The sequence below is a fragment of the Hypomesus nipponensis genome, chromosome 21 (genome assembly GCF_054491055.1).
Source record: "Hypomesus nipponensis isolate SF chromosome 21, ASM5449105v1, whole genome shotgun sequence".
Taxonomy (NCBI): domain Eukaryota; kingdom Metazoa; phylum Chordata; class Actinopteri; order Osmeriformes; family Osmeridae; genus Hypomesus; species Hypomesus nipponensis.
This window is the reverse complement of record NC_140381.1, coordinates 8,803,930-8,828,611: the sequence shown is the minus strand read 5'-3', so window position 1 is coordinate 8,828,611 and position 24,682 is coordinate 8,803,930. Positions and strand designations below refer to the sequence as shown.

General features: G+C 43.1%; 1 protein-coding gene across 1 annotated transcript; it reads right to left on the bottom strand.

Moving 5' to 3' along the window:
- Window positions 1-3,031: 3,031 nt before the first annotated feature.
- Window positions 3,032-24,464, bottom strand: LOC146237796 (uncharacterized). Its single transcript, XM_084685967.1, has 21 exons — window positions 24,430-24,464; window positions 23,072-23,165; window positions 22,125-22,835; window positions 20,435-21,046; window positions 18,746-19,357; window positions 17,056-17,667; window positions 15,366-15,977; window positions 13,676-14,287; window positions 11,986-12,597; window positions 10,296-10,907; window positions 8,606-9,217; window positions 7,114-7,527; window positions 5,572-5,676; window positions 5,258-5,416; window positions 5,010-5,093; window positions 4,545-4,732; window positions 4,285-4,433; window positions 3,940-4,185; window positions 3,701-3,860; window positions 3,543-3,618; window positions 3,032-3,448 (listed from the first exon to the last, which is right to left on the bottom strand). Exons 2-21 carry the CDS (start codon window positions 23,145-23,147, stop codon window positions 3,429-3,431), a joined length of 7,284 nt encoding a protein of 2,427 aa, XP_084542093.1. The 5' UTR covers window positions 23,148-23,165; window positions 24,430-24,464; the 3' UTR covers window positions 3,032-3,428.
- Between the last annotated feature and the right edge of the window lie 218 nt (window positions 24,465-24,682).

Here is a 24,682-nt window from a genome sequence, read left to right as displayed (position 1 = left end):
CATATCGGCCCCCCCCTAGTATGCCAGATTACCAGTCCAGGGCTACTTATCCGGATAACGATGGACCGAGGCAACGACTGAGCAAAAAACAAAACCATCGATATTCCTTACGTGTTTCCCAAACATGCTTGTAAGGAGTAGGCTAATCTATGCGCTTTCAAGATCTACGAACTTTCAAGAGACACTTTAGCTATGTCTTTGGGAACGGCCCGTAAAACTATGATTCGTTGTACGATGGATTCTACGATCAATTTAGGCTTACAACCAGGGGCATAGACACGTAGGCCTGGGTGGGCACAGGCCTACCCAATTTGTTGTAAGGCCTACCCAAAAACGAAATGATCTCCAAAAGTTGTGCAACGACTACACATTGCAAGTAGTAAATAATAAAAAAAAATATGAAAAGATGCCTAACCCTATTTTTCTAGGCCTACCCAAAAATATTTATCTGGCTACACTTCTGCTTAAGATGCTTTTGGGGAACGCAGCCCAGGCTTGCCTGCCTGCATTCTCATTATATGAATGTCTCTCTTTTCTAGGAATTGTCAAGTTATCTGATCCGCTGATCTAACAGGTTCACACCAAGCAATGACAGGGCTAGTCATACTATGTACTTTACACTTGAAGCTTTTCCCCTGGAGGGCAGGGTGCACAGGTAGAAAGATAGAAAGATAGAAAGCATGAGGAATACTTGATTTGTACCGGAACTGTTTCCCTTCCTTCAGGCTTTAGCTGTTGCCATCTCAAGGATTATTGGGCCCCTTTAAAATATTCCACTGGTCTTCTCAAAGTATCAGATGAGCTCAAGTCTGGATTAAAAGACTTGCCCCTTGTTATAAACACATTGGAAGCAATCACTTTCATTGACAAAGAAATGCAAAGATTGTGTTTTAAAACCTGTCTGGGATGCCTTCATAGGGGGTTGAACCAATCTGTCTGTCTGGCATTACTACATGTTTTGGTTGTCCCATCAAAGCCAAATCACTTATACTCAACACAATTATAATGCAGAATGCAATTGCCTTACATTGAAACGTCTCATGTGATCTTGAATGACCTAGAACAAAGGAAATCTGGAGGATAGGAAGGGGTAACATGTAGGTCAGGGAGGACAGGTGAGAAGGTTATTGTTTATCTGACAGGTTCACAATCCCTTGCCACTAAACAATACAACAATGCTAGCCAAGCAGGTTTCTGTGCCAAATGAACACTGAATAACTTTCACGTGACTAATGCGTGAGTGTCTTTCATTTCCTGAAACAAGCAAGTGACTAGCACTTGCTTTCTCCTCCTCTTCTCCTCTCCCCTCTTCTTCCTCTCTCCCCCTCTCTCCTTCTCCTCTCTTCCTACTGCAGCAGTGAGACTACTTGTTACTGTAATGAGAAATTACTGTAAAGGGGTTTGACATCTCCAGTAAATGAGAGACACTTTAGGAACATGAAAGTTCTGCAGTGTTCACACGACACAGACACCCGCTTGACTGGCGTGGTGGTATTGTGTGGTGTTGCACAGGATTAAAGCATGACCTAGATTTCTCATCACCAGTTTGCTCCAATGCAAGGGTAGTATATCTCATCCAGAGTAGTAGTTGCTTGTGTTGAAATGTACCCAGTATAGAGGTGATGGCACCAAGGACTCCTTACCTTCTGACTCCTTTCCCTGCATGCAATTACACAACACTAATGCTGCACAACACTGCTACGGCCCCACCTCAAACAAGTCTAGCAGCACTCCCTGACGATTCCCCCTTGTCTTACTGTAGTCCTACTCAAACAAGACTAGCAGCAAAGCCTGACGATTCCCCGTAGTCTCACTGTAGTCCTACTCAAACAAGACTAGCAGGACACCCTGACGATTCCCCCTTAACCTAAGCGAGTGTAGCTCAGAGCAGACACTGCCGCTCAGCTTTATCTAGCCATGCTTAACCTACACAAGTGTAGCTCAGAGCGACAGTGCCCCAAAGCTTTATCTACTGTGAATGAGGTGGTAAACATAGTATAATTTATTTACACAAATATATAATTATTTTTGAATGTATAAGCCTTTTTGATATTCATATTGTTTGAAATAAACGTTCTTCTTTAAAGAAAAACTGTACTGTGTCCAGTGGCGGTTCTAGACACATTTTACTGGGGGGGCCAAGGGGGGCCCAGTGCTTGATCAGAGGAGCACATTAAAAAACGAAAACAAATTATATTTAAACATTATATACTTTAAATTAGGTTTACATTCATATCATACAAACGGCTCTGGCTCTCCCTCTTCCAGCTTTTTTTATTTACTGGGGCAAAAAAAGGCTGCAATGTCCCTTCCTCATTTCACGATGACTACTAGAAGAAGAGAAACAACTCAAAAAAACTGTCAGCTCAGGGGGGCCACAGGGGGGCCACAGGGGGGCCACAGGGGGGCCACAGGGGGGCCACAGGGACACTGGCCCCTGTCCGCCCCCATGTAGAAACACCCGACTGTGTCAAAAATGTTCTTGAAAATCTTTTTACCAAGTCAAACTTGCTACTATTAAAAGTAATAGTAAAAGTAATAAAACAAGTAATATTATTACTTTGTACAGAAAGTAATAATGTAACCTAAACACACTACTCTTACTGAACAATAATAAGTAATAACTAACATATTATTTTTTTGAGTAACTTCCCCCAACAGGCCTGTTAGTGATGGGAAGTTTGAGATATAATGAGGTTGTGACATTATGATGTCCATAAATTTACTAGACACACTATGTATGCATCGGTTTGGATAAAACTGACTGTTAAATGAGTAAATGAATGGTTGTAGAGTGGCCGCTGGCCGTGGTGCTGCAATGTAAACATTGAGATCTACAATTTTGAACTAAGAAGAGAAACATATTCTTGTTTGAACTAATCTTCAATATTTAAACTGGCATAACATAAAAACAGTATTAATTGCTGCTTGTGTTTTATTTCCATCTCTGTTGATTGCTAATAGTAACATTTACCCACAAACTGTGGTTGAGGCCTGTGATTGAGGTTTGCAGCAAATAAATCTGATGATGGCAATTTTTACTTCTTTATTAGTGTCAGATTTCATCAAGCCTAGATTATTAGACATAAATCAGTGATTTTGGTCCAGATAAGTGATAAAGTCAAAGGAAAAGTAGTAAGTTTATTTAGTAGGCAATACTTATTACTATTATTAATTGTTCCCACTATTCCCTTGTATGCAATGTAAAATTTCATACAAATAAATGTATATGAATATAAAAAAATTATGCAAACTTTCAGGAAAACAGTAACCCACAATTTAAAGCTTATAGTTATTTATATGCAGGGTGTTCTGTCATAATTTCTAGGGTTAACACATTTCAAAAGACAGGAGACATGAGAGAGCCTGAGCTGGTTGCCATAGGGATGGTCATGAAGCCGTTCTGAAGGAGGTGTGACTTCATCAGCTCACTCCAGACTCTGGCCCCCTGGAGGTCAGAAGTCAAGGACAAACACAGTGTTACCTGGGAGACCGTTACTATGACAACATCAGGAGTCATCATGGCTGTGGTTTATACTTACAGGTGATTGGTCCGACTGAGACTGGTTGGAGGGGTACGAGTTCGTCGACAGAGCGGACAAACCTTCTGGAACACATCTGTGGAGAGACACCAGAGAGTCAGAGAGACCAGAGAGTCAGAGAGACCAGAGAGACCAGGAAGGAGGGTGGGAGGACTCACAGGAGAGCAGGAGGAGTTCCTCTGATCACACAGGTTGAGGCTGCAGTGCAGGTAGACGTCCCTGTAGTCCCCCTGGAACAGGAACAGCAGCGCAGAGAAGCGAGCCTGGAGGGACAAGCCGTTCTCGTCCACGGTCACCTGGTGACGGTCGGTAGAACACCTGGTGGAACAGGGGGGTTAGACAAACACATACACACACACACACACACACTTCCATGCCCCTCTCCAAGCTCACATACCTGTGCTGGATGAGGAAGTATTTCAGGGGGTCATCAGGATCAGGGGAGTGGGTGGTGTAGCAGTCCTCCAAAACGACCACAAAGATGCCAGCGTCCGTCTCTTCAACAGACACGCCCACATGCAGGGCAGAGCCCAGGGGCAGAGTGACACGGCCTGCTGGGTAAGGAGCTGTGTAGTTGGCATCGCGGAACAGAGACATGGAGGTCCTGGCCTTGGCACCCTCATCTTTCACCGCACCTTCAAGTCTGTCAAGATATGGGACAAGTAAACAACAAAGTCAAAACAGACAAGTTGAAATTGGAAACAAAGTGTGTCGATGTTTGAGATTGTGAGGGTCAACCTACTCCAGGTATGGTTTGATGGCCACATCCAGGCTGGCCTCTGTCTCCAGGGGATAAGAGCAGGAGAAAGGGATCCTCAGGGGTTGAACCAAGTTTTCACTGAACGGGTAGACAAACAGACTGTTGGAGTAGATGGCGTGGCTGCCGTTGGTCTGGAGAGAGAAGGAGGAAGAAGACGACAGGTGTTTAGAGACAGGCAGACAGGCAGGAATCCAGAAAAACGGACAGAGATGGACAGACTGGTAGAGTAACCGTGTCCTTACGGTCAGAGTGGTGCCACAGCTGCCCTCCCTGCGCTCCACCTGGAACCACACTGTCCCGTTACGCTCCTGGGAGGAGCAGCGGGGGTTGGCCAGGTGAGCAGAGGAGGAGTCCAGACGCTTGGCCGCTAGCTGAGACTTGAGGAGACCCACATCAAGGTAACTCCTCCCACAAACCAGCTCTGGGGTGACTTTTGAAAAAAGAGGAAATGAAAGAAAGACAGAGACAGGTAAAAGACGATGAAAAAAAAAAAAATTAACATCCAAATATATATATTTTTTTCAATTCTCTCGTTTAATAGATACTGTTTAGACATACGGTACACAATTATGATTTCTCCTGCTTACATGTCAAAGTTAATGTCCCAATTGATGTATTACTTTTGTGTAGTTGAAGATAAAAACACTTAATTTTGTCCTTGTGAGTCCAGGTGATGTTATTTTGACTTGTGCAGTCTTTACACTTACTGTTGATGGTTGTGGTTGTTGGTCTGGAGGTGGTAGTAGTGGTTGGAGGAAGGGTGGTGGTGGTGGTGGAGTTCCCCCAACCAACTAGGAAGAAATGTAAACAACACAACGGGTTTAAAGCAGCTGTTTGAAAACTGTAAAAAAAAATACTGAAAAAAGCTAAATGAATGACAACATTTAAATTGTTGAATCGTACATATACTCGTTATTTATAACCGTAATTACAAGCAGTCCACAATGGTTCGTACCTGCGCAATAAGCCAAGTAACAAGCACTTGGTTGGACAAACTTGTAGACATAGTAGTTGCCAGGACAAGCTTTGACATGGATGGGGTTTGACCTAAATGCACAGCAGTTGCCGTTGCCGGCGCCCCATTTCCCACAGGTTCCCCGTTCCACCACGCCGTCTCTCAGCAGGGGGTGAGGGGTGGTCATCCACAAAGCAGCGTGGGTCCCACACATGTTCTCTTCCACACACGTCTCTGGCATCTGGGTACTGTTCCCCCCAGGAACAAGCGATACCATCCCTGCCAACTGATATCTCTGTCACAGTGCAGGTTACCATTGTTTCTGAAGTCAGTTGAACGCCAGGCATCGTCCAGAACTGAGTACTGGCTACAGGGGTCAGCACAGCGAAGAGAACCGTTGAAACTGATACAGTCCTGGCCTGCTGGGCAAGGTGTGCCCCCACACAGGAACACCACAGGAGGGGGAGTGGTGGAGGGAAGGGTGGTGGAGAGAGGGGTGGTTGTGGTGGTGGAGGAGGGAAGGGTGGTGGTGGTGGTGGTGGAAGAAGGGGTGGTTGTGGTGGTGGAGTTTCCGCGACCAACTGAGAAGAACAATAAACAAAAACCAAGAGATTAAATTAAGTGAATATCAACTCTAATATAGTATAATATATAAATGAACATGAATTTTTGTAAAAGTAAATGGGACGATAACTAACAATGAAAAATCATTTCTGTACACACAGTAGGCTAAGGGATACATTTGACTAGTAGTGGAGATTGCCTTCACAAAGTAGCCTACATTATTTTTCAACAACAACACACTTCAGAGTGTATCATCTTGCTCATACCATGACCACTTGCCAAAGACAAAAAATACGTGCCATTGCTATTTACTTATATTTTCGATTTTTATCAAATTCCACCAAGAAATTTGGAACTGATGTAGAATTTTAGTTAACTAGTGTGTTTACTTGTTACCTGGAGGTATGATAAAAAGGATATTCATAATACCTGGAAAGCAAGCTTTGCCATCCATTAGTTAACACGTAGGCTATTTGTAACGGAACCTGCAAGACGACCTATAGATACGAGGTGCTAGTAGGCCATAGTAGCAGAAAGTTACGCTAGCCCATCGCAACCCAAAGTCTTGACTGAAAAGTCAACTTCTACAGTGACCAGGTACCTAGCCATGAACAAACTTGTGTAACTGCCTTGCCAAACAACATTTTAATTGGCAATTCGGCAAGACACATTTCCAGTAAACAAATTATGCTAGCTAGTTTTGAAAAGAAAAAAAACATTTTTAGATGATTTACATCCGACACTGCCAGACGAGGAAAAATCTTGCCATCGTGGTTTGAAATAGCTATTTTCAAATGGTTTTCTTTTGGATGAAATTCTGATTCACTAACCAGCTGTAGGACAAGATTAAGTGGATATTTTATTTTCAGTGGAGAATGGAATTGTATCTACATGTTAATGAATTATCGTGTTTACTAATAATCTATGCGGACGCCAGTAATAATTGAACTGTGAAGTGTAAACAGGCTCTTGGTTGTTGAAGAATAATGCAGCGCCATCCAAATCAATCAGAATCGAGAATTCACCGAGGTCATAGTGCAATTAGGACTAATTTTGACTATGACTGGTAACAAGCAGTCCACAATGGTTACATACCTGCACAATAAGCCAAGTAACAAGCACTTGGTTGGACAAACTTGTAGACGTAGTAGTTGCCAAGACAGGCTTTGACATGGATGGGGTTTGACCTAAATGCACAGCAGTTGCCGTTGCCGGCGCCCCAGGACCATTTCCCACAGGTTCCCCGTTCCACCACGCCGTCTCTCAGCAGGGGGTGAGGGGTGGTCATCCACAAAGCAGCGTGGGTCCCACACATGTTCTCTTCCACACACGTCTCTGGCATCTGGGTACTGTTCCCCCCAGGAACAAGCGATACCATCCCTGCCAACTGATATGCTGGTCACAGTGCAGGTTACCATCGTTTCTGAAGTCAGTTGAACGCCAGGCATCGTCCAGAACTGAGTACTGGCTGCAGGGGTCAGCACAGCGAAGAGAACCGTTGACACTGATACAGTCCTGGCCTGCTGGGCAAGGTGTGCCCCCACACAGGAACACCACAGGAGGGGGAGTGGTGGAGGGAAGGGTGGTGGTGGTGGAGGAGGGAAGGGTGGTGGTGGTGGAAGAAGGGGTGGTTGTGGTTGTGGAGGAGGGAAGGGTGGTGGTGGTGGACGAAGGGGTGGTTGTGGTGGTGGAGTTTCCGCGACCAACTGAGAAGAACAATAAACAAAAACCAAGAGATTAAATTAAGTGAATATCAACTCTAATATAGTATAATATATAAATGAACATGAATTTTTGTAAAAGTAAATGGGACGATAACTAACAATGAAAAATCATTTCTGTACACACAGTAGGCTAAGGGATACATTTGACTAGTAGTGGAGATTGCCTTCACAAAGTAGCCTACATTATTTTTCAACAACAACACACTTCAGAGTGTATCATCTTGCTCATACCATGACCACTTGCCAAAGACAAAAAATACGTGCCATTGCTATTTACTTATATTTTCGATTTTTATCAAATTCCACCAAGAAATTTGGAACTGATGTAGAATTTTAGTTAACTAGTGTGTTTACTTGTTACCTGGAGGTATGATAAAAAGGATGTTCGTAATACCTGGAAAGCAAGCTTTGCCATCCATTGGTTAACACGTAGGCTATTTGTAACGGAACTTGCAAGACGACCTATAGATACGAGGTGCTAGTAGGCCATAGTAGCAGAAAGTTACGCTAGCCCATCGCAACCCAAAGTCTTGACTGAAAAGTCAACTTCTACAGTGACCAGGTACCTAGCCATGAACAAACTTGTGTAACTGCCTTGCCAAACAACATTTTAATTGGCAATTCGGCAAGACACATTTCCAGTAAACAAATTATGCTAGCTAGTTTTGAAAAGAAAAAAAACATTTTTAGATGATTTACATCCGACACTGCCAGACGAGGAAAAATCTTGCCATCGTGGTTTGAAATAGCTATTTTCAAATGGTTTTCTTTTGGATGAAATTCTGATTCACTAACCAGCTGTAGGACAAGATTAAGTGGATATTTTATTTTCAGTGGAGAATGGAATTGTATCTACATGTTAATGAATTATCGTGTTTACTAATAATCTATGCGGACGCCAGTAATAATTGAACTGTGAAGTGTAAACAGGCTCTTGGTTGTTGAAGAATAATGCAGCGCCATCCAAATCAATCAGAATCGAGAATTCACCGAGGTCATAGTGCAATTAGGACTAATTTTGACTATGACTGGTAACAAGCAGTCCACAATGGTTACATACCTGCACAATAAGCCAAGTAACAAGCACTTGGTTGGACAAACTTGTAGACGTAGTAGTTGCCAAGACAGGCTTTGACATGGATGGGGTTTGACCTAAATGCACAGCAGTTGCCGTTGCCGGCGCCCCAGGACCATTTCCCACAGGTTCCCCGTTCCACCACGCCGTCTCTCAGCAGGGGGTGAGGGGTGGTCATCCACAAAGCAGCGTGGGTCCCACACATGTTCTCTTCCACACACGTCTCTGGCATCTGGGTACTGTTCCCCCCCAGGAACAAGCGATACCATCCCTGCCAACTGATATGCTGGTCACAGTGCAGGTTACCATCGTTTCTGAAGTCAGTTGAACGCCAGGCATCGTCCAGAACTGAGTACTGGCTGCAGGGGTCAGCACAGCGAAGAGAACCGTTGACACTGATACAGTCCTGGCCTGCTGGGCAAGGTGTGCCCCCACACAGGAACACCACAGGAGGGGGAGTGGTGGAGGGAAGGGTGGTGGTGGTGGAGGAGGGAAGGGTGGTGGTGGTGGAAGAAGGGGTGGTTGTGGTTGTGGAGGAGGGAAGGGTGGTGGTGGTGGACGAAGGGGTGGTTGTGGTGGTGGAGTTTCCGCGACCAACTGAGAAGAACAATAAACAAAAACCAAGAGATTAAATTAAGTGAATATCAACTCTAATATAGTATAATATATAAATTAACATGAATTTTTATAAAAGTAAATGGGACGATAACTAACAATGAAAAATCATTTCTGTACACACAGTAGGCTAAGGGATACATTTGACTAGTAGTGGAGATTGCCTTCACAAAGTAGCCTACATTATTTTTCAACAACAACACACTTCAGAGTGTATCATCTTGCTCATACCATGACCACTTGCCAAAGACAAAAAATACGTGCCATTGCTATTTACTTATATTTTCGATTTTTATCAAATTCCACCAAGAAATTTGGAACTGATGTAGAATTTTAGTTAACTAGTGTGTTTACTTGTTACCTGGAGGTATGATAAAAAGGATGTTCGTAATACCTGGAAAGCAAGCTTTGCCATCCATTGGTTAACACGTAGGCTATTTGTAACGGAACTTGCAAGACGACCTATAGATACGAGGTGCTAGTAGGCCATAGTAGCAGAAAGTTACGCTAGCCCATCGCAACCCAAAGTCTTGACTGAAAAGTCAACTTCTACAGTGACCAGGTACCTAGCCATGAACAAACTTGTGTAACTGCCTTGCCAAACAACATTTTAATTGGCAATTCGGCAAGACACATTTCCAGTAAACAAATTATGCTAGCTAGTTTTGAAAAGAAAAAAAACATTTTTAGATGATTTACATCCGACACTGCCAGACGAGGAAAAATCTTGCCATCGTGGTTTGAAATAGCTATTTTCAAATGGTTTTCTTTTGGATGAAATTCTGATTCACTAACCAGCTGTAGGACAAGATTAAGTGGATATTTTATTTTCAGTGGAGAATGGAATTGTATCTACATGTTAATGAATTATCGTGTTTACTAATAATCTATGCGGACGCCAGTAATAATTGAACTGTGAAGTGTAAACAGGCTCTTGGTTGTTGAAGAATAATGCAGCGCCATCCAAATCAATCAGAATCGAGAATTCACCGAGGTCATAGTGCAATTAGGACTAATTTTGACTATGACTGGTAACAAGCAGTCCACAATGGTTACATACCTGCACAATAAGCCAAGTAACAAGCACTTGGTTGGACAAACTTGTAGACGTAGTAGTTGCCAAGACAGGCTTTGACATGGATGGGGTTTGACCTAAATGCACAGCAGTTGCCGTTGCCGGCGCCCCAGGACCATTTCCCACAGGTTCCCCGTTCCACCACGCCGTCTCTCAGCAGGGGGTGAGGGGTGGTCATCCACAAAGCAGCGTGGGTCCCACACATGTTCTCTTCCACACACGTCTCTGGCATCTGGGTACTGTTCCCCCCCAGGAACAAGCGATACCATCCCTGCCAACTGATATGCTGGTCACAGTGCAGGTTACCATCGTTTCTGAAGTCAGTTGAACGCCAGGCATCGTCCAGAACTGAGTACTGGCTGCAGGGGTCAGCACAGCGAAGAGAACCGTTGACACTGATACAGTCCTGGCCTGCTGGGCAAGGTGTGCCCCCACACAGGAACACCACAGGAGGGGGAGTGGTGGAGGGAAGGGTGGTGGTGGTGGAGGAGGGAAGGGTGGTGGTGGTGGAAGAAGGGGTGGTTGTGGTTGTGGAGGAGGGAAGGGTGGTGGTGGTGGACGAAGGGGTGGTTGTGGTGGTGGAGTTTCCGCGACCAACTGAGAAGAACAATAAACAAAAACCAAGAGATTAAATTAAGTGAATATCAACTCTAATATAGTATAATATATAAATGAACATGAATTTTTGTAAAAGTAAATGGGACGATAACTAACAATGAAAAATCATTTCTGTACACACAGTAGGCTAAGGGATACATTTGACTAGTAGTGGAGATTGCCTTCACAAAGTAGCCTACATTATTTTTCAACAACAACACACTTCAGAGTGTATCATCTTGCTCATACCATGACCACTTGCCAAAGACAAAAAATACGTGCCATTGCTATTTACTTATATTTTCGATTTTTATCAAATTCCACCAAGAAATTTGGAACTGATGTAGAATTTTAGTTAACTAGTGTGTTTACTTGTTACCTGGAGGTATGATAAAAAGGATGTTCGTAATACCTGGAAAGCAAGCTTTGCCATCCATTGGTTAACACGTAGGCTATTTGTAACGGAACTTGCAAGACGACCTATAGATACGAGGTGCTAGTAGGCCATAGTAGCAGAAAGTTACGCTAGCCCATCGCAACCCAAAGTCTTGACTGAAAAGTCAACTTCTACAGTGACCAGGTACCTAGCCATGAACAAACTTGTGTAACTGCCTTGCCAAACAACATTTTAATTGGCAATTCGGCAAGACACATTTCCAGTAAACAAATTATGCTAGCTAGTTTTGAAAAGAAAAAAAACATTTTTAGATGATTTACATCCGACACTGCCAGACGAGGAAAAATCTTGCCATCGTGGTTTGAAATAGCTATTTTCAAATGGTTTTCTTTTGGATGAAATTCTGATTCACTAACCAGCTGTAGGACAAGATTAAGTGGATATTTTATTTTCAGTGGAGAATGGAATTGTATCTACATGTTAATGAATTATCGTGTTTACTAATAATCTATGCGGACGCCAGTAATAATTGAACTGTGAAGTGTAAACAGGCTCTTGGTTGTTGAAGAATAATGCAGCGCCATCCAAATCAATCAGAATCGAGAATTCACCGAGGTCATAGTGCAATTAGGACTAATTTTGACTATGACTGGTAACAAGCAGTCCACAATGGTTACATACCTGCACAATAAGCCAAGTAACAAGCACTTGGTTGGACAAACTTGTAGACGTAGTAGTTGCCAAGACAGGCTTTGACATGGATGGGGTTTGACCTAAATGCACAGCAGTTGCCGTTGCCGGCGCCCCAGGACCATTTCCCACAGGTTCCCCGTTCCACCACGCCGTCTCTCAGCAGGGGGTGAGGGGTGGTCATCCACAAAGCAGCGTGGGTCCCACACATGTTCTCTTCCACACACGTCTCTGGCATCTGGGTACTGTTCCCCCCCAGGAACAAGCGATACCATCCCTGCCAACTGATATGCTGGTCACAGTGCAGGTTACCATCGTTTCTGAAGTCAGTTGAACGCCAGGCATCGTCCAGAACTGAGTACTGGCTGCAGGGGTCAGCACAGCGAAGAGAACCGTTGACACTGATACAGTCCTGGCCTGCTGGGCAAGGTGTGCCCCCACACAGGAACACCACAGGAGGGGGAGTGGTGGAGGGAAGGGTGGTGGTGGTGGAGGAGGGAAGGGTGGTGGTGGTGGAAGAAGGGGTGGTTGTGGTTGTGGAGGAGGGAAGGGTGGTGGTGGTGGACGAAGGGGTGGTTGTGGTGGTGGAGTTTCCGCGACCAACTGAGAAGAACAATAAACAAAAACCAAGAGATTAAATTAAGTGAATATCAACTCTAATATAGTATAATATATAAATGAACATGAATTTTTGTAAAAGTAAATGGGACGATAACTAACAATGAAAAATCATTTCTGTACACACAGTAGGCTAAGGGATACATTTGACTAGTAGTGGAGATTGCCTTCACAAAGTAGCCTACATTATTTTTCAACAACAACACACTTCAGAGTGTATCATCTTGCTCATACCATGACCACTTGCCAAAGACAAAAAATACGTGCCATTGCTATTTACTTATATTTTCGATTTTTATCAAATTCCACCAAGAAATTTGGAACTGATGTAGAATTTTAGTTAACTAGTGTGTTTACTTGTTACCTGGAGGTATGATAAAAAGGATGTTCGTAATACCTGGAAAGCAAGCTTTGCCATCCATTGGTTAACACGTAGGCTATTTGTAACGGAACTTGCAAGACGACCTATAGATACGAGGTGCTAGTAGGCCATAGTAGCAGAAAGTTACGCTAGCCCATCGCAACCCAAAGTCTTGACTGAAAAGTCAACTTCTACAGTGACCAGGTACCTAGCCATGAACAAACTTGTGTAACTGCCTTGCCAAACAACATTTTAATTGGCAATTCGGCAAGACACATTTCCAGTAAACAAATTATGCTAGCTAGTTTTGAAAAGAAAAAAAACATTTTTAGATGATTTACATCCGACACTGCCAGACGAGGAAAAATCTTGCCATCGTGGTTTGAAATAGCTATTTTCAAATGGTTTTCTTTTGGATGAAATTCTGATTCACTAACCAGCTGTAGGACAAGATTAAGTGGATATTTTATTTTCAGTGGAGAATGGAATTGTATCTACATGTTAATGAATTATCGTGTTTACTAATAATCTATGCGGACGCCAGTAATAATTGAACTGTGAAGTGTAAACAGGCTCTTGGTTGTTGAAGAATAATGCAGCGCCATCCAAATCAATCAGAATCGAGAATTCACCGAGGTCATAGTGCAATTAGGACTAATTTTGACTATGACTGGTAACAAGCAGTCCACAATGGTTACATACCTGCACAATAAGCCAAGTAACAAGCACTTGGTTGGACAAACTTGTAGACGTAGTAGTTGCCAAGACAGGCTTTGACATGGATGGGGTTTGACCTAAATGCACAGCAGTTGCCGTTGCCGGCGCCCCAGGACCATTTCCCACAGGTTCCCCGTTCCACCACGCCGTCTCTCAGCAGGGGGTGAGGGGTGGTCATCCACAAAGCAGCGTGGGTCCCACACATGTTCTCTTCCACACACGTCTCTGGCATCTGGGTACTGTTCCCCCCCAGGAACAAGCGATACCATCCCTGCCAACTGATATGCTGGTCACAGTGCAGGTTACCATCGTTTCTGAAGTCAGTTGAACGCCAGGCATCGTCCAGAACTGAGTACTGGCTGCAGGGGTCAGCACAGCGAAGAGAACCGTTGACACTGATACAGTCCTGGCCTGCTGGGCAAGGTGTGCCCCCACACAGGAACACCACAGGAGGGGGAGTGGTGGAGGGAAGGGTGGTGGTGGTGGAGGAGGGAAGGGTGGTGGTGGTGGAAGAAGGGGTGGTTGTGGTTGTGGAGGAGGGAAGGGTGGTGGTGGTGGACGAAGGGGTGGTTGTGGTGGTGGAGTTTCCGCGACCAACTGAGAAGAACAATAAACAAAAACCAAGAGATTAAATTAAGTGAATATCAACTCTAATATAGTATAATATATAAATTAACATGAATTTTTATAAAAGTAAATGGGACGATAACTAACAATGAAAAATCATTTCTGTACACACAGTAGGCTAAGGGATACATTTGACTAGTAGTGGAGATTGCCTTCACAAAGTAGCCTACATTATTTTTCAACAACAACACACTTCAGAGTGTATCATCTTGCTCATACCATGACCACTTGCCAAAGACAAAAAATACGTGCCATTGCTATTTACTTATATTTTCGATTTTTATCAAATTCCACCAAGAAATTTGGAACTGATGTAGAATTTTAGTTAACTAGTGTGTTTACTTGTTACCTGGAGGTATGATAAAAAGGATGTTCGTAATACCTGGAAAGCAAGCTTTGCCATCCATTGGTTAACACGTAGGCTATTTGTAACGGAACTTGCAAGACGACCTATAGATACGAGGTGCTAGTAGGCCATAGTAGCAGAAAGTTACGCTAGCCCATCGCAACCCAAAGTCTTGACTGAAAAGTCAACTTCTACAGTGACCAGGTACCTAGCCATGAACAAACTTGTGTAACTGCCTTGCCAAACAACATTTTAATTGGCAATTCGGCAAGACACATTTCCAGTAAACAAATTATGCTAGCTAGTTTTGAAAAGAAAAAAAACATTTTTAGATGATTTACATCCGACACTGCCAGACGAGGAAAAATCTTGCCATCGTGGTTTGAAATAGCTATTTTCAAATGGTTTTCTTTTGGATGAAATTCTGATTCACTAACCAGCTGTAGGACAAGATTAAGTGGATATTTTATTTTCAGTGGAGAATGGAATTGTATCTACATGTTAATGAATTATCGTGTTTACTAATAATCTATGCGGACGCCAGTAATAATTGAACTGTGAAGTGTAAACAGGCTCTTGGTTGTTGAAGAATAATGCAGCGCCATCCAAATCAATCAGAATCGAGAATTCACCGAGGTCATAGTGCAATTAGGACTAATTTTGACTATGACTGGTAACAAGCAGTCCACAATGGTTACATACCTGCACAATAAGCCAAGTAACAAGCACTTGGTTGGACAAACTTGTAGACGTAGTAGTTGCCAAGACAGGCTTTGACATGGATGGGGTTTGACCTAAATGCACAGCAGTTGCCGTTGCCGGCGCCCCAGGACCATTTCCCACAGGTTCCCCGTTCCACCACGCCGTCTCTCAGCAGGGGGTGAGGGGTGGTCATCCACAAAGCAGCGTGGGTCCCACACATGTTCTCTTCCACACACGTCTCTGGCATCTGGGTACTGTTCCCCCCCAGGAACAAGCGATACCATCCCTGCCAACTGATATGCTGGTCACAGTGCAGGTTACCATCGTTTCTGAAGTCAGTTGAACGCCAGGCATCGTCCAGAACTGAGTACTGGCTGCAGGGGTCAGCACAGCGAAGAGAACCGTTGACACTGATACAGTCCTGGCCTGCTGGGCAAGGTGTGCCCCCACACAGGAACACCACAGGAGGGGGAGTGGTGGAGGGAAGGGTGGTGGTGGTGGAGGAGGGAAGGGTGGTGGTGGTGGAAGAAGGGGTGGTTGTGGTTGTGGAGGAGGGAAGGGTGGTGGTGGTGGACGAAGGGGTGGTTGTGGTGGTGGAGTTTCCGCGACCAACTGAGAAGAACAATAAACAAAAACCAAGAGATTAAATTAAGTGAATATCAACTCTAATATAGTATAATATATAAATGAACATGAATTTTTGTAAAAGTAAATGGGACGATAACTAACAATGAAAAATCATTTCTGTACACACAGTAGGCTAAGGGATACATTTGACTAGTAGTGGAGATTGCCTTCACAAAGTAGCCTACATTATTTTTCAACAACAACACACTTCAGAGTGTATCATCTTGCTCATACCATGACCACTTGCCAAAGACAAAAAATACGTGCCATTGCTATTTACTTATATTTTCGATTTTTATCAAATTCCACCAAGAAATTTGGAACTGATGTAGAATTTTAGTTAACTAGTGTGTTTACTTGTTACCTGGAGGTATGATAAAAAGGATGTTCGTAATACCTGGAAAGCAAGCTTTGCCATCCATTGGTTAACACGTAGGCTATTTGTAACGGAACTTGCAAGACGACCTATAGATACGAGGTGCTTGTAGGCCATAGTAGCAGAAAGTTACGCTAGCCCATCGCAACCCAAAGTCTTGACTGAAAAGTCAACTTCTACAGTGACCAGGTACCTAGCCATGAACAAACTTGTGTAACTGCCTTGCCAAACAACATTTTAATTGGCAATTCGGCAAGACACATTTCCAGTAAACAAATTATGCTAGCTAGTTTTGAAAAGAAGAAAAACATTTTTAGATGATTTACATCCGACACTGCCAGACGAGGAAAAATCTTGCCATCGTGGTTTGAAATAGCTATTTTCAAATGGTTTTCTTTTGGATGAAATTCTGATTCACTAACCAGCTGTAGGACAAGATTAAGTGGATATTTTATTTTCAGTGGAGAATGGAATTGTATCTACATGTTAATGAATTATCGTGTTTACTAATAATCTATGCGGACGCCAGTAATAATTGAACTGTGAAGTGTAAACAGGCTCTTGGTTGTTGAAGAATAATGCAGCGCCATCCAAATCAATCAGAATCGAGAATTCACCGAGGTCATAGTGCAATTAGGACTAATTTTGACTATGACTGGTAACAAGCAGTCCACAATGGTTACATACCTGCACAATAAGCCAAGTAACAAGCACTTGGTTGGACAAACTTGTAGACGTAGTAGTTGCCAAGACAGGCTTTGACATGGATGGGGTTTGACCTAAATGCACAGCAGTTGCCGTTGCCGGCGCCCCAGGACCATTTCCCACAGGTTCCCCGTTCCACCACGCCGTCTCTCAGCAGGGGGTGAGGGGTGGTCATCCACAAAGCAGCGTGGGTCCCACACATGTTCTCTTCCACACACGTCTCTGGCATCTGGGTACTGTTCCCCCCCAGGAACAAGCGATACCATCCCTGCCAACTGATATGCTGGTCACAGTGCAGGTTACCATCGTTTCTGAAGTCAGTTGAACGCCAGGCATCGTCCAGAACTGAGTACTGGCTGCAGGGGTCAGCACAGCGAAGAGAACCGTTGACACTGATACAGTCCTGGCCTGCTGGGCAAGGTGTGCCCCCACACAGGAACACCACAGGAGGGGGAGTGGTGGAGGGAAGGGTGGTGGTGGTGGAGGAGGGAAGGGTGGTGGTGGTGGAAGAAGGGGTGGTTGTGGTTGTGGAGGAGGGAAGGGTGGTGGTGGTGGACGAAGGGGTGGTTGTGGTGGTGGAGTTTCCGCGACCAACTGAGAAGAACAATAAACAAAAACCAAGAGATTAAATTAAGTGAATATCAACTCTAATATAGTATAATATATAAATGAACATGAATTTTTGTAAAAGTAAATGGGACGATAACTAACAATGAAAAATCATTTCTGTACACACAGTAGGCTAAGGGATACATTTGACTAGTAGTGGAGATTGCCTTCACAAAGTAGCCTACATTATTTTTCAACAACAACACACTTCAGAGTGTATCATCTTGCTCATACCATGACCACTTGCCAAAGACAAAAAATACGTGCCATTGCTATTTACTTATATTTTCGATTTTTATCAAATTCCACCAAGAAATTTGGAACTGATGTAGAATTTTAGTTAACTAGTGTGTTTACTTGTTACCTGGAGGTATGATAAAAAGGATGTTCGTAATACCTGGAAAGCAAGCTTTGCCATCCATTGGTTAACACGTAGGCTATTTGTAACGGAACTTGCAAGACGACCTATAGATACGAGGTGCTAGTAGGCCATAGTAGCAGAAAGTTACGCTAGCCCATCGCAACCCAAAGTCTTGACTGAAAAGTCAACTTCTACAGTGACCAGGTACCTAGCCATGAACAAACTTGTGTAACTGCCTTGCCAAACAACATTTTAATTGGCAATTCGGCAAGACACATTTCCAGTAAACAAATTATGCTAGCTAGTTTTGAAAAGAAAAAAAACATTTTTAGATGATTTACATCCGACACTGCCAGACGAGGAAAAATCTTGCCATCGTGGTTTGAAATAGCTATTTTCAAATGGTTTTCTTTTGGATGAAATTCTGATTCACTAACCAGCTGTAGGACAAGATTAAGTGGATATTTTATTTTCAGTGGAGAATGGAATTGTATCTACATGTTAATGAATTATCGTGTTTACTAATAATCTATGCGGACGCCAGTAATAATTGAACTGTGAAGTGTAAACAGGCTCTTGGTTGTTGAAGAATAATGCAGCGCCATCCAAATCAATCAGAATCGAGAATTCACCGAGGTCATAGTGCAATTAGGACTAATTTTGACTATGACTGGTAACAAGCAGTCCACAATGGTTACATACCTGCACAATAAGCCAAGTAACAAGCACTTGGTTGGACAAACTTGTAGACGTAGTAGTTGCCAAGACAGGCTTTGACATGGATGGGGTTTGACCTAAATGCACAGCAGTTGCCGTTGCCGGCGCCCCAGGACCATTTCCCACAGGTTCCCCGTTCCACCACGCCGTCTCTCAGCAGGGGGTGAGGGGTGGTCATCCACAAAGCAGCGTGGGTCCCACACATGTTCTCTTCCACACACGTCTCTGGCATCTGGGTACTGTTCCCCCCCAGGAACAAGCGATACCATCCCTGCCAACTGATATGCTGGTCACAGTGCAGGTTACCATCGTTTCTGAAGTCAGTTGAACGCCAGGCATCGTCCAGAACTGAGTACTGGCTGCAGGGGTCAGCACAGCGAAGAGAACCGTTGACACTGATACAGTCCTGGCCTGCTGGGCAAGGTGTGCCCCCACACAGGAACACCACAGGAGGGGGAGTGGTGGAGGGAAGGGTGGTGGTGGTGGAGGAGGGAAGGGTGGTGGTGGTGGAAGAAGGGGTGGTTGTGGTTGTGGAGGAGGGAAGGGTGGTGGTGGTGGACGAAGGGGTGGTTGTGGTGGTGGAGTTTCCGCGACCAACTGAGAAGAACAATAAACAAAAACCAAGAGATTAAATTAAGTGAATATCAACTCTAATATAGTATAATATATAAATGAACATGAATTTTTGTAAAAGTAAATGGGACGATAACTAACAATGAAAAATCATTTCTGTACACACAGTAGGCTAAGGGATACATTTGACTAGTAGTGGAGATTGCCTTCACAAAGTAGCCTACATTATTTTTCAACAACAACACACTTCAGAGTGTATCATCTTGCTCATACCATGACCACTTGCCAAAGACAAAAAATACGTGCCATTGCTATTTACTTATATTTTCGATTTTTATCAAATTCCACCAAGAAATTTGGAACTGATGTAGAATTTTAGTTAACTAGTGTGTTTACTTGTTACCTGGAGGTATGATAAAAAGGATGTTCGTAATACCTGGAAAGCAAGCTTTGCCATCCATTGGTTAACACGTAGGCTATTTGTAACGGAACTTGCAAGACGACCTATAGATACGAGGTGCTAGTAGGCCATAGTAGCAGAAAGTTACGCTAGCCCATCGCAACCCAAAGTCTTGACTGAAAAGTCAACTTCTACAGTGACCAGGTACCTAGCCATGAACAAACTTGTGTAACTGCCTTGCCAAACAACATTTTAATTGGCAATTCGGCAAGACACATTTCCAGTAAACAAATTATGCTAGCTAGTTTTGAAAAGAAGAAAAACATTTTTAGATGATTTACATCCGACACTGCCAGACGAGAAAAATCTTGCCATCATGGTTTGAAATAGCTATTTTCAAATGGTTTTCTTTTGGATGAAATTCTGATTCACTAACCAGCTGTAGGACAAGATTAAGTGGATATTTTATTTTCAGTGGAGAATGGAATTGTATCTACATGTTAATGAATTATCGTGTTTACTAATAATCTATGCGGACGCCAGTAATAATTGAACTGTGAAGTGTAAACAGGCTCTTGGTTGTTGAAGAATAATGCAGCGCCATCCAAATCAATCAGAATCGAGAATTCACCGAGGTCATAGTGCAATTAGGACTAATTTTGACTATGACTGGTAACAAGCAGTCCACAATGGTTACATACCTGCACAATAAGCCAAGTAACAAGCACTTGGTTGGACAAACTTGTAGACGTAGTAGTTGCCAAGACAGGCTTTGACATGGATGGGGTTTGACCTAAATGCACAGCAGTTGCCGTTGCCGGCGCCCCAGGACCATTTCCCACAGGTTCCCCGTTCCACCACGCCGTCTCTCAGCAGGGGGTGAGGGGTGGTCATCCACAAAGCAGCGTGGGTCCCACACATGTTCTCTTCCACACACGTCTCTGGCATCTGGGTACTGTTCCCCCCCAGGAACAAGCGATACCATCCCTGCCAACTGATATGCTGGTCACAGTGCAGGTTACCATCGTTTCTGAAGTCAGTTGAACGCCAGGCATCGTCCAGAACTGAGTACTGGCTGCAGGGGTCAGCACAGCAAAGAGAACCGTTGACACTGATACAGTCCTGGCCTGCTGGGCAAGGTGTGCCCCCACACAGGAACACCACAGGAGGGGGAGTGGTGGAGGGAAGGGTGGTGGTGGTGGAGGAGGGAAGGGTGGTGGTGGTGGAAGAAGGGGTGGTTGTGGTTGTGGAGGAGGGAAGGGTGGTGGTGGTGGACGAAGGGGTGGTTGTGGTGGTGGAGTTTCCGCGACCAACTGAGAAGAACAATAAACAAAAACCAAGAGATTAAATTAAGTGAATATCAACTCTAATATAGTATAATATATAAATGAACATGAATTTTTATAAAAGTAAATGGGACGATAACTAACAATGAAAAATCATTTCTGTACACACAGTAGGCTAAGGGATACATTTGACTAGTAGTGGAGATTGCCTTCACAAAGTAGCCTACATTATTTTTCAACAACAACACACTTCAGAGTGTATCATCTTGCTCATACCATGACCACTTGCCAAAGACAAAAAATACGTGCCATTGCTATTTACTTATATTTTCGATTTTTATCAAATTCCACCAAGAAATTTGGAACTGATGTAGAATTTTAGTTAACTAGTGTGTTTACTTGTTACCTGGAGGTATGATAAAAAGGATGTTCGTAATACCTGGAAAGCAAGCTTTGCCATCCATTGGTTAACACGTAGGCTATTTGTAACGGAACTTGCAAGACGACCTATAGATACGAGGTGCTAGTAGGCCATAGTAGCAGAAAGTTACGCTAGCCCATCGCAACCCAAAGTCTTGACTGAAAAGTCAACTTCTACAGTGACCAGGTACCTAGCCATGAACAAACTTGTGTAACTGCCTTGCCAAACAACATTTTAATTGGCAATTCGGCAAGACACATTTCCAGTAAACAAATTATGCTAGCTAGTTTTGAAAAGAAAAAAAACATTTTTAGATGATTTACATCCGACACTGCCAGACGAGGAAAAATCTTGCCATCGTGGTTTGAAATAGCTATTTTCAAATGGTTTTCTTTTGGATGAAATTCTGATTCACTAACCAGCTGTAGGACAAGATTAAGTGGATATTTTATTTTCAGTGGAGAATGGAATTGTATCTACATGTTAATGAATTATCGTGTTTACTAATAATCTATGCGGACGCCAGTAATAATTGAACTGTGAAGTGTAAACAGGCTCTTGGTTGTTGAAGAATAATGCAGCGCCATCCAAATCAATCAGAATCGAGAATTCACCGAGGTCATAGTGCAATTAGGACTAATTTTGACTATGACTGGTAACAAGCAGTCCACAATGGTTACATACCTGCACAATAAGCCAAGTAACAAGCACTTGGTTGGACAAACTTGTAGACGTAGTAGTTGCCAAGACAGGCTTTGACATGGATGGGGTTTGACCTAAATGCACAGCAGTTGCCGTTGCCGGCGCCCCAGGACCATTTCCCACAGGTTCCCCGTTCCACCACGCCGTCTCTCAGCAGGGGGTGAGGGGTGGTCATCCACAAAGCAGCGTGGGTCCCACACATGTTCTCTTCCACACACGTCTCTGGCATCTGGGTACTGTTCCCCCCCAGGAACAAGCGATACCATCCCTGCCAACTGATATGCTGGTCACAGTGCAGGTTACCATCGTTTCTGAAGTCAGTTGAACGCCAGGCATCGTCCAGAACTGAGTACTGGCTGCAGGGGTCAGCACAGCGAAGAGAACCGTTGACACTGATACAGTCCTGGCCTGCTGGGCAAGGTGTGCCCCCACACAGGAACACCACAGGAGGGGGAGTGGTGGAGGGAAGGGTGGTGGAGAGAGGGGTGGCGGTTGTAGGAGGGGTGGTGGTAGTAGAAGGAGGTGTGGTTGCGGTTGTTGGTCTCGAGGTGGTGGTGGTGAAAGGAGTGGTGGTGGTGGTAAAAGGGGTGGTGGTGGTTGTTGGTCTAGAGATGGTGGTGGTGGTAGAAGGGGTGGTGGTGGTTGTTGGTGTTGAGGTAGTTGTGTTGAAAGTAGGGGTGGTGGATTGACCAACTGGGAATAGAGGTAAACCAACAACACAAGTTAAACAGCTGTTTAAAAACTGTAAACAATTAATACTGAGCAGAAATAAAGTAAATAAACAAATTACGTAAATTTGAGTGAATGTGTCTCATTGTATTTTGTTAAACTACAATCACATATGTGAGATAAATTGTCCATGATATACATTTCCCTTTTAGACTCGTCAGCAGATATACATTGCCAGAAACAACATGTTTACAACCTACCTGTAGTATGATGAAGAGCTTGTATGACCAGGAGTAAGAACAGACCCTCTGACATCATCATCATGCGAGGCTTCATTCTCGTCAGACAAAAAACCTTAAAAACATTTACATTCACATGTGAGCATTACAAGCTCAGGTTAGTTTGTTTGCTTGCTATCAAGGCACACCGTTATCATCGCACTCACTAATCCAACAGTGTTTGCACTACATGAAGGGTGTGAAAATGTGCATCTGGTTCCCCAAAACATAGCTATTAATTGTAGAAGGTTCTGTAGCTGTAGTTTCAGTACCAGCAAGAGTCCAGCATTAACTTAATATCGATGTATTGACTGTTTTTTAAGAAAAAGAAAAAAGCCTTATTTCTAGAAAATGTGTCCTATTTTTGTCTAAAAATAAGAAGAATCTTGCCAGACATTTTTCACATATATTCTTATTTTGAGAAAATTTTTCTTTTAAGATTTACCAACTAATATCAAGCTCGATTTAACTAGTACCAAGGTGTGGACATATTTTGCTAATGATCCCAGCAGAGGAACAAAATTGTATTCCTTATTTTACGATTTAGTGGAGAGTAGGGAACTGCAAGTAGTGCACTACTGAGAACATCCAAGTCAAGTTGTCTTAAAAGTACTAAGTGTTTCAGCACACACTCCAATTCTAATGGGGCCATGACTTACAGTATTACGTGCATGATGTATTGCGGTGTTTTTTTGGATCGGCCTCATTTACTAACATTGCGACCGCAGCTTAGTCAGCTCTATTTCGAGAATAACATGCTTATTTTAAGATTATTTTTGCAAGTTGTTAATCTTATTTCAAGATATAAATTATAATTGTCAGCTCCTTTAGAGACTAAATTACTATTGTAAATTACTCTGTCTCAAATAATTTTGTTTATTTAGAAAAGTGCTATAAAAAAATAATAATTATTATTAATATGTTTTCATTGCTTGTAGTAAGCTCAGTTTGCTTTTTGTCTAGTTTTAAGGAACATTATGATTTTCAGTGGCTAGACTTTTTTGCTTGTTTTAAGAATTATAACCTTGTACATTTTTCTTACCCCATTGGCAGATTTATTTGCTCAATACAAGATAATTTGACAAGATTGAGGAATATTAGGCTTACTTTAAGAATGGCCTTTTTTGCTTTGAATGACAGCATATGGCAGAATTTGCAGTTTCTTTTTAAATTTTATAATACAGCTAAACCAGAAACAGGACAAAAAAGTATTGCAAATCTGGATATAATATTTGGAAAGTGATGTCAGTTTTTATTAAATTAATTGGTGTTGCCAATAAAGTCAAGCAAATTCAAATATATAATCACAATGAAGTGCCCAGGTAGATGTCAGTACTTACATGCACCAGAACATAGATCTGATCACACTGCTTTCTCCTCAGTCAAAGTGAAGACACTGATGACAGCCTCAAATGGGCCTTTTTATTCTGTTCTGCACCTGCCTGCTGCCAGCGCATGGAGGCGTGTTCTTCGTCTAGTTAGGTGTACATAATTCCTAGAAACTAAAGCCACCATCATTGCCAACACTGGACAAGCAAGTTTTCATTCCAAGAGAACGCTACATTTACTGGAACATGTACAATAACACTGTGG

Excerpts from the sequence above, each read along its gene's own strand:
- LOC146237796 (XM_084685967.1), bottom strand. The coding sequence starts at position 23,147 with ATGAAGCCTCGCATGATGATGATGTCAGAGGGTCTGTTCTTACTCCTG. Across the intron at positions 21,047-22,124 it reads TTACTTGGCTTATTGTGCAG|TTGGTCGCGGAAACTCCACC; the intron begins GTATGTAACCAT and ends TGTTCTTCTCAG. Across the intron at positions 5,417-5,571 it reads AACTGACTTCAGAAACAATG|ACGGCGTGGTGGAACGGGGA; the intron begins GTAACCTGCACT and ends CCCTGCTGAGAG.